The sequence below is a fragment of the Bombus huntii genome, chromosome 3 (assembly GCF_024542735.1).
Source record: "Bombus huntii isolate Logan2020A chromosome 3, iyBomHunt1.1, whole genome shotgun sequence".
Lineage (NCBI taxonomy): Eukaryota > Metazoa > Arthropoda > Insecta > Hymenoptera > Apidae > Bombus > Bombus huntii.
The window spans coordinates 19,504,299-19,522,100 of record NC_066240.1 but is presented as its reverse complement, the minus strand read 5'-3'; the positions used below and the strand labels follow the sequence as shown (position 1 = coordinate 19,522,100).

The 17,802-nt window shown below is 40.4% G+C and overlaps 1 protein-coding gene across 3 annotated transcripts in view; it reads left to right on the top strand.

The window, feature by feature from the left end:
- LOC126863783 (pseudouridylate synthase RPUSD2-like) overlaps positions 1–17,802 on the top strand; it is a 174,849-nt gene that overhangs the window by 27,088 nt on the left and 129,959 nt on the right. The window contains exon 1 of one of the 3 annotated variants that reach the window (XM_050614288.1): positions 9,675–10,418. The exons of the other annotated variants lie outside the window; for them this stretch is intronic. Within the exon in view, the coding sequence (XP_050470245.1) occupies positions 10,269–10,418 (150 nt within the window). The 5' untranslated portion in view covers positions 9,675–10,268. Of the gene's footprint in view, positions 1–9,674; positions 10,419–17,802 lie in introns of those variants that run through there. 3 annotated transcript variants of the gene reach the window in all.

Sequence of the window (17,802 nt, the reverse complement as noted above, 5' to 3'; positions counted from 1 at the left end):
TGCAATTATATATTTAGCAGAATTACACCCGCGGGAAGGATATAAACGATCGGCTGGCTGATTTATAATCGACTTCGTCTAATCAGGTATTTTGACGTTTCACGGGATGCAAGAAAACGCCACCGATATAATTCAACGAGGTATCTGACGACGAACGCGACGTCTTTCAACGTTTTTGGCATTTTACCCTAATTGCCATGCCCATCTTTCCGCCATGCGAATATTATACGCGGTTTCTCTTCATCCAGCCGATCCAGAGATCGGAATGAAACACACTCGGCTTCGTGTCTTTCGGTGCGGCACGGTCATCGTTCATCGAGAAACGTGGCAGCCGACGTGTCAGGATTACTTTCCAAATACATTAAACCCATCAACCACCGTTTCATTATTCATTTTCGACCGTATCAATTTTCCATTACCATTCGAACATCATTCGATGAAAAATAGATTTTCGCCAGAACCAAGGTTTCCGCGCAGCAATTGGTTACCTTTATGCTCTGTCTCTTTTGTTAAAATGTCCTATCTAACGCTCCTTGCACGTTGCGATGCTAAATTGTACTATCTATTTTGATACAATAACGGTCATTTTTCATGTATCTACACAGCCATGCGAGAATCACCGCGGTGGAACAGATTTAGAGTCACCGAAATGTTCAGTTCTGCAGGGATACGGATCTTCGCTATTTGCTCGTAACGAATACTCCGGTTCTGATATTTGCTTAATTTTCCATCATTCGTGATTAAAATCACTCGTTCGTTCATCGTATGGCACATTCTCGCACTATCGTTCTCGAAGAACGTCAAAATAGAGCTGGTATATTCGAAACACGCTTTCGTATGCATAGAAGAGGCTTAAGGGTGAAAGTTCGTCCCAGCTCGTTAGAGCTCGTTGATTCTCTTTAATTTTGCGTTGCAATTAGATGGTGTTCGAACGCGAAGAATCCCCCCTCTCCCTCTAATGAACTCGCATCCGTCATTTGCATATCACGTTTGCCGCGTCATTAACTATATCGTAGATAATTTTAGAGCGTTACCACTGGTAATTGAATTCTCGCGATACGCTTCGATGAAAGAGATCAACGTCAGAGGCAACAGTGCAAGATTTGTCAGTCTCTTTGCCAATGATAGGATTAATTATCGTTTTAGTATAATTAGTTTTGAATCTAAATCCAACTGTGCGAGTGTTTGCGCGTAATAACTTATGCCAATTACGAACCATATGAATGGACCGTTGGACTACATTGTAAGATCTGCTGCTCATTCATGCGTTCCTTTTGCACCACACCGAGCTTCTTCGGAGCCACTGCCAAACAGGAGGCCGCGAAGCCTCGAGATCTCAACCTTCGCTTTCGCAACTTTCCTTCTCGGGACTTTACGATGTAGGGAAAGCGTACGCGAAATTTCGCTTACGTAATGCTCATAAAGTGAATTTAACGTACGCTATACGTCATGTACAGTCGGACAATTTATCGGTTTTTGAAATAACACTTCTGCCTCCTGGTTATATATCGGAATGTTTTTAGTTTGATGGGAGTGATGCTCAAAAAGTTTCGAGCACCGTTCGGTATATCGATAGAAAAGTTGAGAGTTCGTGAGAAACCGAAGGATGACCAGCGAATGCAGTCGATAATGGATCGCGAAACTTTGCGTTGCGCAACCGAGGCACGGTGAAAATTATTCTTGGGTGCGGGCATCGGTGCACAATTCACTTTTTATGTATCGACGTTGGGCTAAAGGCGAAACGTTTTTATCATTTACATTATGACTCATATTCAACGATCGCCATCTTTCGACGTACCAAATATCACACGATAGCACGATTCTCCAATTATTTATCACTGCGCGTAGTTCCTCTATGATAAAGACTGATCGATCGTGTTTACGAGGTTGTAAAAGGATAAAAAAAAGAACGACCGAGAGAGAAAGAGAGACAGACGTAATCTTTAATCTTACGTAAGTCGGTCGAAATGGCACGAAGTGAAACGTTGCCTGCCGCATTATCGTCGACTTTGCGTGTGCCGCGAGAGAGATTCCTGGTGGAGTATTCATCCTGGATCGGTTCCACGATTACAGATTATATCACCAATTATACTTACCACTTTCTTAGTAATCGCGATAAATTATCCGTTCGACTATGTACGCCGAATGACAAATCGCCGACAGGTGGTTTCGCAGAATCGGCTCCCTTTCAAACAATCAACCAGAGAGCTAGCTGATCCCTTCGATCGTCTTTTTTGATCAGTTGTTTGTTACTGTCGTTGTACCGTTATTTCCGATCTAGTTACCCATAGTTCGCTATTAGGGATCGTCGGACAGATACGTATTTTGTTATTGATTTCTAGCTTTTTAAATTTTCAATTTCAAATCGATTTTTTAGGGAATGTTTTTCAGTTGTATTTTGTTGAATTTTCAAAAATGTCACGTATATTCAAAGGTACTGACCTAATTTCAATGACCTAATATTTCGTTTTCTTATATTACAAAATATCGTTCTTGTTATCTAAGCAACGGCGTGCAAAAATCTTTCTCTTTAAGGGGTTAATCTCCTCTACTTCTCTTCCCATTGCTTTAATCTCTCCGTTACTTTGGATCGCTTCTTCGTCAGGTATTTTTAACCACCGCGTAGGTTGCACGTTGTATCGCGCAACGGGAGGATTTTGCCAGGTTTTACGCGAAATCTGCTCGAGCGCTTGGTGGCGGAGGTGGACGCACGGGTGGCAGAAAATCGACAAATTGTTTCGGAGCGAATGGTTCACCGGTGGCCGGTTAGAAAGTGGGAAGAGCATTCTTCGACGAGACATTTTAATTATACCTCGTTACTCAACGAAAGTAAAAGTCTGGCGATGTGCAGGATCGCGAGCGTGCAGAATAAATCGTGTAAAGCGTCGTTCGCTTAGAACGTTTCTTCTTCTTTCTGTCCTCTTTCGTTGAAAACAGATTTATCGTCGTGTCACCTATACTATCGACGAGGTAACAATTTTGGATTCGTGATCTCTACTACGCGTGATTTCTCACTTCGATTTTATGATTTTTCGTTTTAATTTCATCGAGGTCTTTCATCGAGGAACATGAAAAGTCGCGAATCGTAACCCAGTAAAGAATATGCAATGGTCTTGCAGTTCCAAACATCGTCCAATAAGTACAGGGATGCGACCGATAAAGATACAACGCAGAGCACATTTATTACCGGGACAATTCTAGTGGGCGGAATCGAGCCATTAATTTCGAGTTATCTGCTACCGTGAGTCTCGTTGCACGCGGAGGAACTCGCAAAGAACAGCGTTCGGCGCGAATCTTCCACGAACGAGTGTACAAATATCGCGCGAGCAAATAGCCAGGGGCATAGCTCTTTGTCGGCAACGAGATACGCGGTGGCTGTATGTGTTTCACCCCGAGTTCATCGTTCCTCGTCCACGCGTGTAAACGAACGGTCATGCTTTATACCTTTATCTTTTTAATCTGAAATCGTTAACAATAGAAATCACAACGGTTACCATCCAAATTAAAAAGATTATAAATATGTCGGAGATGTAGGGATAACGGGCCTTTCTTTTGGAATTTTGGGAAGATACCCAATACTTTGGTCTAAACTGTTCGTTATAGCTGTTCATTATAGTATTATAACAGTGGGCTTGGGGTCGAGGTGACACAACTGGTCACCGAACGTAGCCACGGTCACGGGACGAACGTTTTACTTAACAGTAGAAGTACCAATATCGAGGGACACACGCTGTATTAACAAACAAGCCCCGAGGCAGGAGCAATGACGGCTCTACGCGGGTCTGCCTAGTAGCGGCGCCTGGAATTTTGTCGATAATCCCGATCAATACGCAATTGACAAGTGTGATCGTGTCAGTCTTTTATTCTTATGATCACCTTGGAGAGTTTACACACAACGTCTGGTCAGTCGGTCAGAAAGATACCGTACGTCACAGCTAACGTCACTTTGAGTTTCTAAACATATCCAATTGTACAAAGAGTTATCCCGTTGACCGTGGATTCGTTCGAACCAAAGAACATTGTCTTTACTTTAAGAGTGTCTAACAATCACGTTTAATTGTTACACCCAGTTAAATCAGCACTTGTATATAACATTGTAAATATAAACCTCTTTGAACAACTACGATGGCTAGTCCTAATGAAGATACGCAACGCGTCCCTAAAACCAGCGCCAACCCGACAAACCTGACAAATATATAACACGAATATACGATTAGACGAGAATCAATATGGTAGTTTAAATGATTTTTTCAAAAATAATCGTATACATAATCGACATTCTTTGGTACCACGACAAAATCGTAACAATTTCATTCTAAAAATTTCAAAATTTTCTTGCCAATTTTTATAAACCTGAAATAACGAAACTAGCTAGTTATTCATTGAAAAAATCGATTCAATTATATATATGACATTTCATATTTCGTTATACTTGATTCATTTCCGCTTATTAGCCAAGAAATTGGGCTTGGTAACGTAGGTCACGACATACTATACGTTATCTTTATCCCGTACTGTTGCCGAACTTGCCTAACATAATTATTTTCTTTGCTTTTGATTCTACAGCATATTTCATTATAAGTTTCGGTACATGTACTCGTTACATATTTAGATCAAATATTTAGACATTAAATACGAAAGTTGCGTTAACGCAACATTTAGTTTTCATTTTTTTTAGTGGCTATAAAAAGGAAATTTCAGAGATCGCCTCGATATGTTCTTCGTTTCTATCTCTTTCATTTAGATTCCAGGATTATATGAAATTTAAACAAATTGCAGTATCTGTGACATGATAAATTAATATATGGCCCTTAAAGAATTAAAGGATAGAATTGTATTTTTAATTGTATCAATATAAATCTAAATTAGCATAAACATCCGCAGTTTAGTTATGCACGAACGATCCGATCGAGGAAATTCAAGGTTCGCGCGCGCGTTGTTCCGTATCGAGCGACGTTATGTCGCGTTACGTGGCGCGTTACGCAAAAACTCGCGTGACGAGGCCTCGTGTCAATGACTGGAAATCTCGTGCGTTGATAGCGTGCGTGCCTCTCTGCATATCCTTTGGTTCTTGGATAATAAACCGGCACCGCTCCACTTCGTATCGACTAGCGTGTTCTCCTGCATCTTTTGCTTCTTCGAATTAGTTTTGTACGAGCGTAACTTTAATTTCCGTGTCCTCTGTGGTTGCGTGATGCTATTACGCTTGAGTCTTCAAATTTTTATTTTGGCATGTACAGCGTTGCGGGTTAATTTAGCAGATGATTACTTGTGACATGAGAGAAGCAGGTACTTCACGTCGTGGACGCGTAATAGTATATGGTGGTTATTACACGGTAATTTTCATTTTTAGAAAATGATTTCATTGATATGACAGAGTTAATATAGTTTTCAATTCGCAAGATAAGGATATCAATTGGATTATTCATTTCTTGGAAATTCTAGCTCGATGATATAGCAGAAAAAGCGTTTCAGCGATAAAAAGAGCTAATGCAAAGTGCAAGAAAGCGTGAAAAAGATTTGATTAGAAAAAATAGCGTAAAAAGATTTCTGAGAATGAAGCAAGAACCGTCGTAATATGAAAAAGGAAGGAACATAAAAAGTAAAGACAGTGACATTGATGATTCCAGGAAGTTCTTGAACGAATACGATCTTCGCGAGCACGATCAAATTCCTGGAATATCCTAGAATTCTAAGAGACATATCACAGAACTCTGAAATTGACTAGTTTTAACCAGCTTGGAGTTACATAAGCTCGTCGATGCAAAAATATGACGTTATACGATCGAGTACCTGTACCTTACGATAGTGGAGTAAGATAATAATCGGTTGTCAGCGTAGACCAAGCGTCCAGTTGCAATTTTGAAAATCCTTTCACCGGTGTGTCAAAGCAGTCAAAGCGCGACCTTCGCGAGACTTCAAACAGAAAGAAAAACTGCTTTTGTTCTCGAGCTACAGGTTTCAGTCGCGTATTCTTTTGTAATTTCGAGCGATGCAATCATCCTTATTAATCAGTTGTTCGTTAAAATAAAACGCGCTCGTTTAAAATAGTCCGATACAAGGAACATTAACGTGTTCGTATTTTATAGCGATATCGAGAGAGATATACGTTTATCTGATCGCTACTGCGTTACTCGGTTCATTGATTCGAAAATTTCTTTACATGATTAACGCAACGTGCTCGTTAGCTTCCGCGAAACATGTCGCGGTGAATCTCATTGCACAATCCGCAGACTTGTTCGAAATTGGTTCTTTTATTTAGTAAAATCGAGGACTTCGAAAGAGGAACTAGTGTCAAATATTCAGTCTAATATTGCAATTTATACACAGGATTTTCTATGTATATATACATATATATTCAAGATCGAGTGACTTACAATCGCTAAAAGCAAACGTGGATAAGAAAGAATCGAATGAAAAACGAGTAACCCCTGTGCGACGATCAATCCCCATGAACGCGATACATATCGCGTACAAAGCAGAGAGTCGAGAGGAAGCCCTCCATTTCAGGGGGCAGCCGAAGAAATCCTATCAACCGAAAGAGACGCTGAGAATCTAATTTTTCCACGAAACGAAGAACTTTCGAATAACTTTGAACACAGTGTGTGACATATACATGGAATACACATTTTTATGAACAATTACGAATCGGTGATATCTGTCGCTTTATACTTTTAATGTCAATCCTTTACTCAAATTTGGTAATTTTACAAAATTCTAAATAACTATTTCATCGGAAGATTTTTTTTTTTAAAGATTCACCATACTTTATTACGCGTTGTTCACTTTCCATTCGAAACGAATTGTATCGTATCTGTAATACATTTGCAAAAGCTAAAATCAATTCAGCTAAAATTGATTTGTCTTTATTAACGTTTAATTCCGTGCTTACAAGAACTTTCGATTAAGAAGAAACTCGGTTAACAGGTTAAGTTCTTCTAAAGAAATTATAAGGGAAGGAATTAATCGCACATAAACAAATTTATCGCTCGTAACAAACGCGCTACACCTCTGTAGTTATCGTTACCTGGTTTCAGCCGGGTCGAAGCAAATGGCCGATGAAAATCGATTCGTTCGTCGGACTGACGTTTATTCTTTGTTCAAGAACGTCATGTTCGCGCGTGTTTGGTCTTTCCCTCGTTCCACTTGCAAAACGGAGACTCGTTGTGTCACCGTGTTCCTCGCAGCCTGTATTTGTCATTGCCGCCCTGATTCTGATTTTTCTCGTTCGCGGTTCCACGAAAGCGTGATTTGCAGTTTGTCGAGTGCGCCTTTTCGTTTGGTTCGAACGGGCAACGATTGATAGCGATCATTGTTATAGGTGGACGTACGACAAACGCTCGGTGCTATTTTTTCAGTATAGGCGGAAAATACGTAGGCCGGACGACAAGTTATTTACTTCTTTCCTCTAATTTCTGTTCTAAGAGGTGATTTTCTTGAGAGATTATTAAAATTAAAAAATGCTACATAGGGCGCTTTAATTAAATTTCAATTTGAATTTGAGGATTTGGAAGTCTGTGGATTTGTTGTTAAATTAGACTTGCCACGTTTGAGAATGATCGTGGATCAACGTCTGGAGTCCATGGTAGCGGAATTTATTCCAAGTTTGACATAGATTCTCAAATTTGACAGGGAATGCGCCGTGAAATATATCCAACTGGTCACCTCCGCGAGAGCAATGGGTCCGTGATCAGCAAGTGTAATGACGGTCGCATTAATATTAATATTCGAGCCGTTCGTCTCTGAGCGAATGCACGTTTGTTCATCAATATTTGCCTTAACGTACGGCACCGGGTGCACCTGCTGTTTACCGACGCCTGTCATTTCTCTTGGTTTTAATAACGTCGAACGACTCGTTTCGACAGCGCCCTATTTAAAAGCAAAGCAAGTAACGCGACATTAACGCAACGCGATCGAAATTTATCTGCGTTTATCCGAAACTTTACGAACTGCAACAGTTATATTTCAGGTTATGTTTCTTGCTTGTTGCTTTCGCGAAGTTTGCATGGAAAGTTTCCGATAGAGAATAGAGAACTTTGAATATTTCTACTCTTTTTTCGTCAACTTGAACATTGTATTTTCTGCAAATTTTTCTATACGTCTGTAGCTTCGTGGCGTGGGAACGATGGTTTACAAGTTTTCTGTTATGAAATATTAAGTAATACGAAAGTGTGTTTAATAATAAAGTAGCCTCAGCGACAGATTCACGACATATTTTTATTCATTCGCTCTTCGAGAAGTCTCTCTTATTTTTATTACGAACCTGGGAACTTTCTATCTCAATGTCGCTCTTTAATAAGCAGAAAAGTGTTTTTGATGTTTTAAGAGGAACACTAATACGATATTCAAAACAAGGAATTAAGCGTGTTATGGACCATCGTCCCGTCATTCTCCTATCAATATCTTTACAACGCGTTCTTTTTTCCTCCGGGATATGTGCGTCTCTTTCGCAATTATCCTTCGATATCGCTTAAAATGCAATAATTCAGCGGAAATTGCTGTACGCGTATCTTATCGGCGTTGTAACGACGAGAATACTTTTTAACGTTCGTCACTGACCAGCAGTGAAGCGGAGTTACTGTACGTACGTCGCATGAATATTTCGAGGAATCGCGCTTTTTCATTGATGGCGTTTTAACCGAGCTTGTTTGCGGAAATTCAGCGGTCTCGGGAAAGGCCACCGTTTATAAATATGTGATTCGTTAAGGGAGAATCGGGGCAATATGGGATCTCGTTTGATAGTCTACGAGTATGCTCCGTCTACTGAAGTTAGATACAGTTATATTCCCAGGTGTATGTCCAATTTTAGGTAGCACCTGTGTCGGTCGGTAATTATATTTAATGAGAATGTAAATAATTCCGGTCAAATCTCTGCCAACTTTCCAACGAGTCGATGAAATTGCCGTGTAATTTAATCGGTGGCGACTATTCCCGATCGTGGGCTTTATTTTAATGCCGAAATAATTCCAGACCCGATGTTCGTGCTCGAATTCGTGGGATCTTCCCTAAATTCGCAGATGGAAATTAGAAAAGGATTACACCTTTTTAATATACGTTTTACGGACTATAGGTTTTCGATGACATCACGGAGTATAAATATAAATCGTTTACAAAGTTTACTTGTAGAATTGTACTCTTCTCTTTTTTTTTTCAACCAAACATTTTACTCTTATGTAAGGAAACTTATTACCACCAGTAATTTGTTGTAATCTCTAACTAGCGTAACGTTGGTAATAATTGTCCGAGATAACTTTGTTTTTTATCGTGAAACTGTCAAAGATAGACACACCTCGTTTTACACGAGTCAAGTCGACGATATCGACAAATCTTATTTACACTTTTACAAAAGCAAGCTCGATGTATTTTTTATTAGTGTCACCGCTAGTAGCAAGAAGCGGCATAATATTCGCGAAGCAAGGTCTAAACGACGAGAGTACATGAATAACGGTGGCTCGACCAGAGGGCTAAGGGTGCGTGAGAGTCGAAAGACGACAGACAATGGGGTGGAAAAGGAAAAATAGAGGGAGCGAAGGATGGAAAAGTCAAAGGTAGGAAACGGTTGTGCGGGTATCGGTGGAAAATGGGGTGGGCAGGGGGTGTGGTGCGAGCGTCTGGCGGCCTAGAAGCAGCTCGAACGAGGTGGTGGGGGTCGACGCGGCCATGTGCTCGAGCGTCGACGCTCGATCGGTGATCAGTCGTTGCCGCGCGCTCACCGAGTGAACGTTCGGTGTGTACGTATTAACCAAACGTCGTCTATTACTCCGTTTCATCGTGATCGACGATCGAACCTGACGAGGGACAAAATAAACGAAACCACTGATCAACCGACCATTGTCCGAAACCAAAAATACAAGAAAATAAAAAGAAAGATCGAACAGAGAGAATTTATCGGAACGAAATTTGTCGTTCTACGATGACGTCAGTGCACCCTAACGATAGCTCGTCACGCGTGTGATCAAGCCATTAAATCCTGAAATAGGGGATCGAGGATAAAATCGCGCGAAAAATCGGCCATCCCCGAGTAATCGTGTTGGAAGATGCCAAGGTGATCCTGTTGCTTGCCTCGATCGTTTCGTCACACGTTTCCTTGAGGCTGTTCGGCCTATAAATCGTAAATCGTAAATCGTAAATCGTAAAGAAAGAAAAACGCGTTAGCCGTGGAGTACGCCCCGTGATCGTGTGGTAAATCGTTTATTTCTGTTCCGCAAACGCATCCTGGCGCGTTGTTTTCGCCATACAGTGGAATCGTTGACGATTGTGCCGCGATCATGCACCACACGGCGCCCTGGTACCTACCCTGGGGCCTGAAGCTGGTGCCTCTGCCGATCCCGCCTGGACACCCCGCTTCTGGCATCCCGAATCCTGGATTGCACCTGCTCGCCCCGTTGCCAGGCATCTACGCTCCTGAACCGAGAAAGGTAGGATAGATTCTTCGTTGTACTTGTCTCCGTGTTTCAACTTTTGCTATATCGATCCGGTGAATTTCCGTCGGCGAATCGACGTATTCATTGTTCCGATTACACGAGCGAATTACGAATTGCGATATTTTGTTTCGTGGATTTTCATAGATTTCTATTTAAGGGTACAGTGATATTTCATTTCTTAACGCGCAATGGAGTAATTTTTGTGCGTGTCGTTTCTTGAAAACAAATTTACGATTAAAAGTTTTATCCACCTTATTTTAATGAACATCGAAGAAGACGATTGTCACAGACTTCTTATCTACCGAAACGTTAATTACCAATTAATTAAATTTCTACCGATGGAATTTGTATCTCGTAATATAAGATATTAGTCAAACGAAAAGTCACAGACGATAGAATGTGAATCAATGAACCATCGTACGAATTTTCTATACATATTCCATAAACGAAATTATGTCCTAGCTTTGTTTATTATGATCGCGTGAACGAGTAGGCTTATCATATAATACGCGACACCCGCTTTCGGCGAAGCCTTCCTTTGTCACGAGCGTTTGTTGATGGCCAGATTAGGAGGATAATGTTATTGGTCTCGGTCGGAATGACCCCCTAAGGGTATAACGCGAAAACAATTCTCGGAAGAGGCTGACGGGTGGACGCTAGAGATATTAACGCGCTGATAACGATGTATATACATTAGTTTAAACGGGAATAACGATATCAGGTAGAATAATGCGATTACTTCGGCTCAGGTAGAACAGATAGCACGCGCTTTCGTTACAAATGACCACGCGAAAAAACACTACCGCGAATACCTAACGTTAGCATCTTATTAGCTTTATATTTGCTTATTGTCCACGGCACGAGGCGGTTCCGTCGTAGAAAAAAATCTTGCTCCGATGCGATGTTTATCCGAACGAAACATTGGCATTGTGTTGCTCGAATCACCAGCTCTGTTTGCTCTGATTAAAAAATCTGCTTTCGTCGGTCCTTTCACGGTGCCTCGCTTATTGTGCCCATTTCGTTGCTATTAATTATAATCCAGCCGCGATTTTGACACCGAGACGTTGTGTAAACGAGCATCGGCTCGTTAGCTAAGTTAACGCAACGTTGAATGCGCTCGCGCGCTTCTTTCGCGTATCATTTTATCGAGTTATATAATCGGTGCTTCTCTTTACCTAACGAATTCGGAGAATTTCGTTTCTAAACGTCTCTTCGAGGCGAACGTCCTCGCGAAGAAGGTTTCATCTTAAAACCATTTAAATCCGAACGTTAATTATCGCCGATCCCCGACCGTTGTATCTTATTCGTCGTCGCAATTGAAGGAACTTGCCCGCCGCTGATGCATATTTTACCGATCGCGAGAACGATTCTGCTTCGTCGCGGGGATAAATGCATTTTTTAACGAATGCGCCGATCCGAGAAGCTGCAGATCTGTTTTTGAAGCTGAAACTTCGTTGGCGTTAATTATCGTCGTCCGGGAAAACTTTCACGGTGAGAATTAGTCTCCGTCAATTACGCAGATTCTTCTCTCGCTTTTTTGTGCATTCACGCGGTCATACGACGCTGTCTCGCATTGCTTACAAATATTGTCGATAAAAAATTCGAAATCATTCTCCTAATCGAGAGGAAAGACGCATTTTTCTATTAACTTTGAGTTTATCACTCGGTGAATATGAACTTTGTTTCGCGTTAGCCCCGTACGTGTACAACTTTTTGCATTTTTAACGATTCCAACGATTTGAAAAACTAGACAGCCGTTTTTTTTTTTGGCTAGAACTTGGTCTACGTTAACTGTCGTTTTTTTTTTTATATAATTATGGAAATTGTAAGGATTTTTTTTTTGCCTTGTTTACCGCGAGTTCTGTAAGTTAGAGTGCTCGTGTGTTTCGAAATAATTGATTCGTATATTCTTTCACGTTACTTGTATACGATATCGATCAAAAATGTGGAATAACTTTTCGAGGAAATAACCAAATATTTTTTCGTAGGCACAAAGTGGATCGTTTATGTCGAAGCCTAATTTTTGTCTTTGCTATTTTAATCTTTTCAAAAATCCGAATAAATTTTAAAATAGATACTTATCTGTTACATTGTGTATAGCCACTGGCTTTTACAGTCAAATATTTGGAACTTCCAATAAAAATAAAGGATCTTCGAAGAAATAAAGATGTCGAAACTTTGTTTAAACTATCAACGATCAACTTTCAGCTTGTGTATACCGATAAAACTTTTTATCAAAAAATTTTCTAAAATAACAAAATTCAAACTAACTCGAAAGAAATGATTTCCAAATTATTCCTCGGTATAGGTATATAAACGCAATACAAACGCGTATACGTAGTTACGTACGATACAGCCTTTCGTTGATTCTCGATAATCGTGCTAAGTATTATACACCGGTACTCGAAAGTTGCCAAGGATGCGGAAAACAAATAGACGCTTAGGAATCGGCTATAGTTCGCGTTATTCCGGTCGCTGTTGCTGCTCTGCTTACAACAGAACGTACGTTTTATGGAGTTAGATTGGTGTGCGCGCATTTTATGAAATACAATGAGTCATAGATTTGTTGGAATATCAATTTATGCGGCTTTTGTAGCGTTGTTCCTGGTGCTGGAGGAAAGACATTCGCGTTGTATTGAATTTCAAACGTATTAGAATGTTTTGTATTCGTCCGAGAATTGCTCGGTCTCGAACAAAATGTATTTTTCCATATCTCGTTCGCATTTCAAATGTTCGTTAACGTCAGAAAAATACAATTGGAACGAAAATGACGAGAAGCAGAGAGAAAATGTATTATTTGTAACGTTGACTAGAATTCGTACGCGAGGTAGAGGAATCTGTGACTCGTTGCACGAAACTGAACCGTCGCGTGGCCGCGTTGTTTATTTCAATGGAACACCAGTCGAATCGTTGGCGGTTTCGCCATTTGCGGTCTAGCTGTTGGCGGTCGCGGCTGAAATTTGTGTTATTAACAATTAAGGCGTCCGAATATCGGATGCTCGTGTGAAACGGGAAACGTCGCGCGAAACGATAGATAAAATCGATATAACTTAACACGTTAGTCGATGACGAAAACCATTGTTTACGAACGTTCGTTTCATCTGACGTTTGAAAACCACCATCGGAAACGATGGAGTTTCGAGCACATTTTATTCGACCATGCGTGACAACCGATCCTTTCCACGTTGTGAACGATATTAATAAAATGGATTTCATATGAAATATGACGCGTGATTTCACTTCGCGTAAATTATTCTGACATTATTTTATCACCGTTCTTCGATCTTCAAATTTTGCAAATACTTGTACGGATTTATGGTTTCTGCACACGACGTGGTAAGAAACGCTTTCGATACCACGTGAAATATGTGACTGAGACGACGCGTAAGGTGTGCAGGAACACGTGTGTCGCATGTTCCAGCACTTATCAACGAAGAACGAACCCCCGTGCCGTTTTGGTCTTGTCGGCTATCGAACCGTAGGCCGTTATTATCAGCAAGAAACGAAGCTCTATATCGTAGCTTTTTTATTTAGATATTCCATATTTTTTGTATATTTCGTTTAATTTCTGACAAAAGTAAATTACGCGTATCCTCCTTGTTAGACAGTTCGTAGCGAGATTTAGCAACAGTTCGAACTTGAGTGATATAAGGTATTACATGTTTCAGTTTAAAGTTGATAGAACATCTGATCCCAATTATAGCCAGAGGCAAAGAATTAACAATAGAGAAACGTTTCACGTTTCTTAAATATAACTTAAAATGCAATTGAAATATTCACCTTTCGACTGACGCACGATAATATTCGTCGGATACATGGAAAATTTGCCCAAACAAAGTACCATATAAGCATGTACGTGTCTCTTGGATCGTGACCAAGGAACGAAGGGTTTGGAATTCAATTTGGAATAGAATATGCCGGCTATATCAGGGCTGTTTTTCATGCTCACGAAACACGTTTGACTCGGTGGTTCCTAAGTGATAACTTAGTAATCACTTTGACCTTGCGAATGCGGGTTAATATCGAATACAGCTTCGGATAAAACAGGGTCTATACGAACCGTTCTCCCGTCGAAAACTCTTTAGTTCGACAACGTTCACGTGTAAGCAGTTGAGAAACTTTTATTCCCTGTCACGTAGAGCAGCATTCGCAAAACTCGACGAGTTGGTCATGACTCACGAACGTGGCTGACGTGTTCCTCGTTTGCTTTAATTTCTCTTTCAATCGTCTTATTAATGTAGCCACGCGATAAAAGATATAGAGAAAGAGAGCACGAAGAAAGAGAGAGAACCTGTTCGAATTTGGACGACGATCGCAAAATCTTCCGTTTTTCAACGACCATAATGGTTTAAAGATCCTATTGGAATCGCTCGAAATTGGCAGTCTTCGAAGTGCAAACGCGCGTCGGTGTGATCGTGTTTCAGATTTGGACGAAAGTCGTCGCAAATAGAAATAGCACTGTTTTACGACAATAATATCTCGAATTTACGAATTCTCCAGTTTTTCAATTTTCAGTTTAAAATTCTCAAATATTCGATCATTAGAATATGCTAATATTTAATTTTTAGATTTTTTCAACATTTCAATTTTCGAATGTTCAAACATTTAAATATTCAAACTTTCAAGCAACCTTCGAACCGAGCTTCGCGGTCGTAGCAATTTCAGAAAACATTGACTCGAGGCGGAAACACGTGTCGTTAGGATCGTGTTTCGAATTTTCAATGAAATTCACCGCAAATACAAATTGCACGGATTTACAATGTCCAAGACCGTGGTCATTATTATTAGAGTAATTTATAAATAGCGAAGAACGGCTAACGTTGCAGTTCTGCTTCGCTAATTTCGACGTTTGAATATACGTATACTACGGTGTCAGAACTCCTTGTCGTTCATAATTTTCGTTGTGCGGTCACTGCAACGATCGTTGTGTCGTTACAAAGGTTCGTAAGACCGTGATATTTAAGACCGACATCTTTTTCAACGCTAAGTCTACCAAATCCATCGAAATAACTGCGTTCAAAATCGTTTTTGCGATTACGAAAATATCCTGGCGCCTTTAATAAAATTATTACATATATTCCTGCTCGATAATTTTACGAAAATTCCCAATATTATTAGTTGATAAATTGTCGTGCAAGATAGTAGCGATAACGATATCAACAAATTTATTAAAAACGGACTCGATCGATTTGACTTGCAAGGGGCTCGCGTCCATTTCGCTGCTTTAAATCGCCTTCTATAATCGTACAAGATACAAAGAGAAGAAAACCTGGCACGTGATATCGAACGTCTTCGAAAGTCGCTCGATCATTATTCAAATTCGACGTGAACGTGGAAAAAAGGTAACGGTGTTCGACGATTCCCGCGCAGTCATTCTTAAAATCCATCAATGGTGGTGAAATGGGTTCGTTCACCCGAGCTTGTTAAAGCGAACGATGCAAAAAGCGTGGAGGAAGAGCGGACACTTAGTGGAAGTTCGAATCGAGCAAGTGGCGACCCGAGTAGATGGGGTCGAAGCGCGCGTCGTAAACGTCCGCTGGCTGCATACCTATAATTTGACGAGCACTTTGCCATCACTTTACCATCGTTTTGCCGCTTTTCAGCCGGTTTTACGCGTCGCGGGGCTCACCTTTGCCGAGACACTGCATTACCGTAATTCGTGAAATATGAAATTCACGAATTTACGGGGGAAGAAATTGCGCGAAAATCGTATCGATCCGTGCAATGTCGTAAAGGGCAATCTGCTTCTGAATAATTTTCCAGACGAAATATCGTTCGGAATTTTATCGACTGCCGGTCGTTTCCAAATTTTTCTCAATTTTTAAGTTTGATAATGACCGAGAGAAGCTTGACTTGAAAATTAAAGAACTTGGACAATTGGAAAGTATTGTAGTTGCTGCTACTTCGGACTTCTCCGCAACTTGGTTCAAAGGATCCTTGTCTTTATGGTTCGAAGGTTGTTGTTGAACCTCCTAAACAATTCGCATCGAAGTCGTAGAACAACTGTGAAAGCAAAACTAGGTTGTTGAAAATCGCGGATAATTCTTTGCGTAAGTAATTAAGTAAATAATCATTTTGTGGAATGTTCGATAGTACAATAGATACGCAAGACGACATTCAATTTTGCGACCAATTGCAAGCACGATTTCGGCAACACGAAATTGATCATTGAATTTCATAATCGTTTATCTTATTTTTTGCCTCTGATCTTCGTACGTACGTAGTCTAAGTATACCAAGCGTTATTTCGAATCTTGTATAACAAGCGTTTATTTTCTTTACATCTGGAAGTAACACTGAAACTCGTTGTTCCACACAAGAGCGAAATAATTTAAACGCAGGCTTTTACCCGTGGCTTCGCGAACATTTCTAGCTTCTACCGTCTTAATTTCCCCCTCCCTTTGTCAGTCTGGTTGCTCTAGTTTCGTAGAGCTTAAAACGTTAATGGGTTGCGAGAGAGAACGTTGTGCGTTTCGTGATCGAGATCGATTTTATCGGTCGTGTAAGTCTTCTCTTAGAGGCACATAGATCCGGGATCTTGGACAAACTTTTGCGTTTGAAACGACCACCGACCGTATCGTTACTCGTATATATCTTGCGCGTGTCCCTACCAGCGTTTCCTTTTTCCCTGCTTTTATGGACAAACCTTTATTTATGTGCGTGTATTAACTGGATATGCAATGTCCGTGAAAATCGAGGTAACGCATACTACGTGCAACAGTTTACGAGCAGATAGGTGTGTCTCTGTTGCTTTGGTCGTTTCATGCATTGGTATCTTTCCGCTGAAAGATACGCGCGCTCTTCGTGTCTTAATTCCCTCACGGTGCCATTGGACTTCCTCCCTATTCTGCAGAAGATATATAGCGTCCCGTAACTGGTACAGTCGAGAACAGGATGATTTTACAGAGCGAAAGTAATTTGGAATAAAATTTGTTCGCAGAGACTCTGCGGCGGAGAAAATTGATGGATGCGTGTGATTTAACTGTGATCGATTCTGATTTATGAACTAATTTTTTATTTATTAGCACGTTCACGTCCAACGAAATAAACGCTAATCGAGTCGTTGCAGGGAAAGGAGAAATTCTGACACAATATAGTGAAAAATCGTGCTTATTTGTCCCTTAGTGCCAAAAATCTAACGATTTGTAGTACGAGACCTTTTTTTTTTTTATCCCGGAACGCTAAGAATGGAACAATGTTCCTCGATTCATTGTTCTGACACTAAAAAAAGTGAAATGTTTCCTATTCTTACTTAAGATTATTTTATACCATATTTATTATTGAATCGTAATAAACGCAGATTGAAATAAACATCGTATAGTTTGTTACATCGTAAGATACTTTGTAAATCTTTCAAATATGAAAGTACAGTGCGAAAC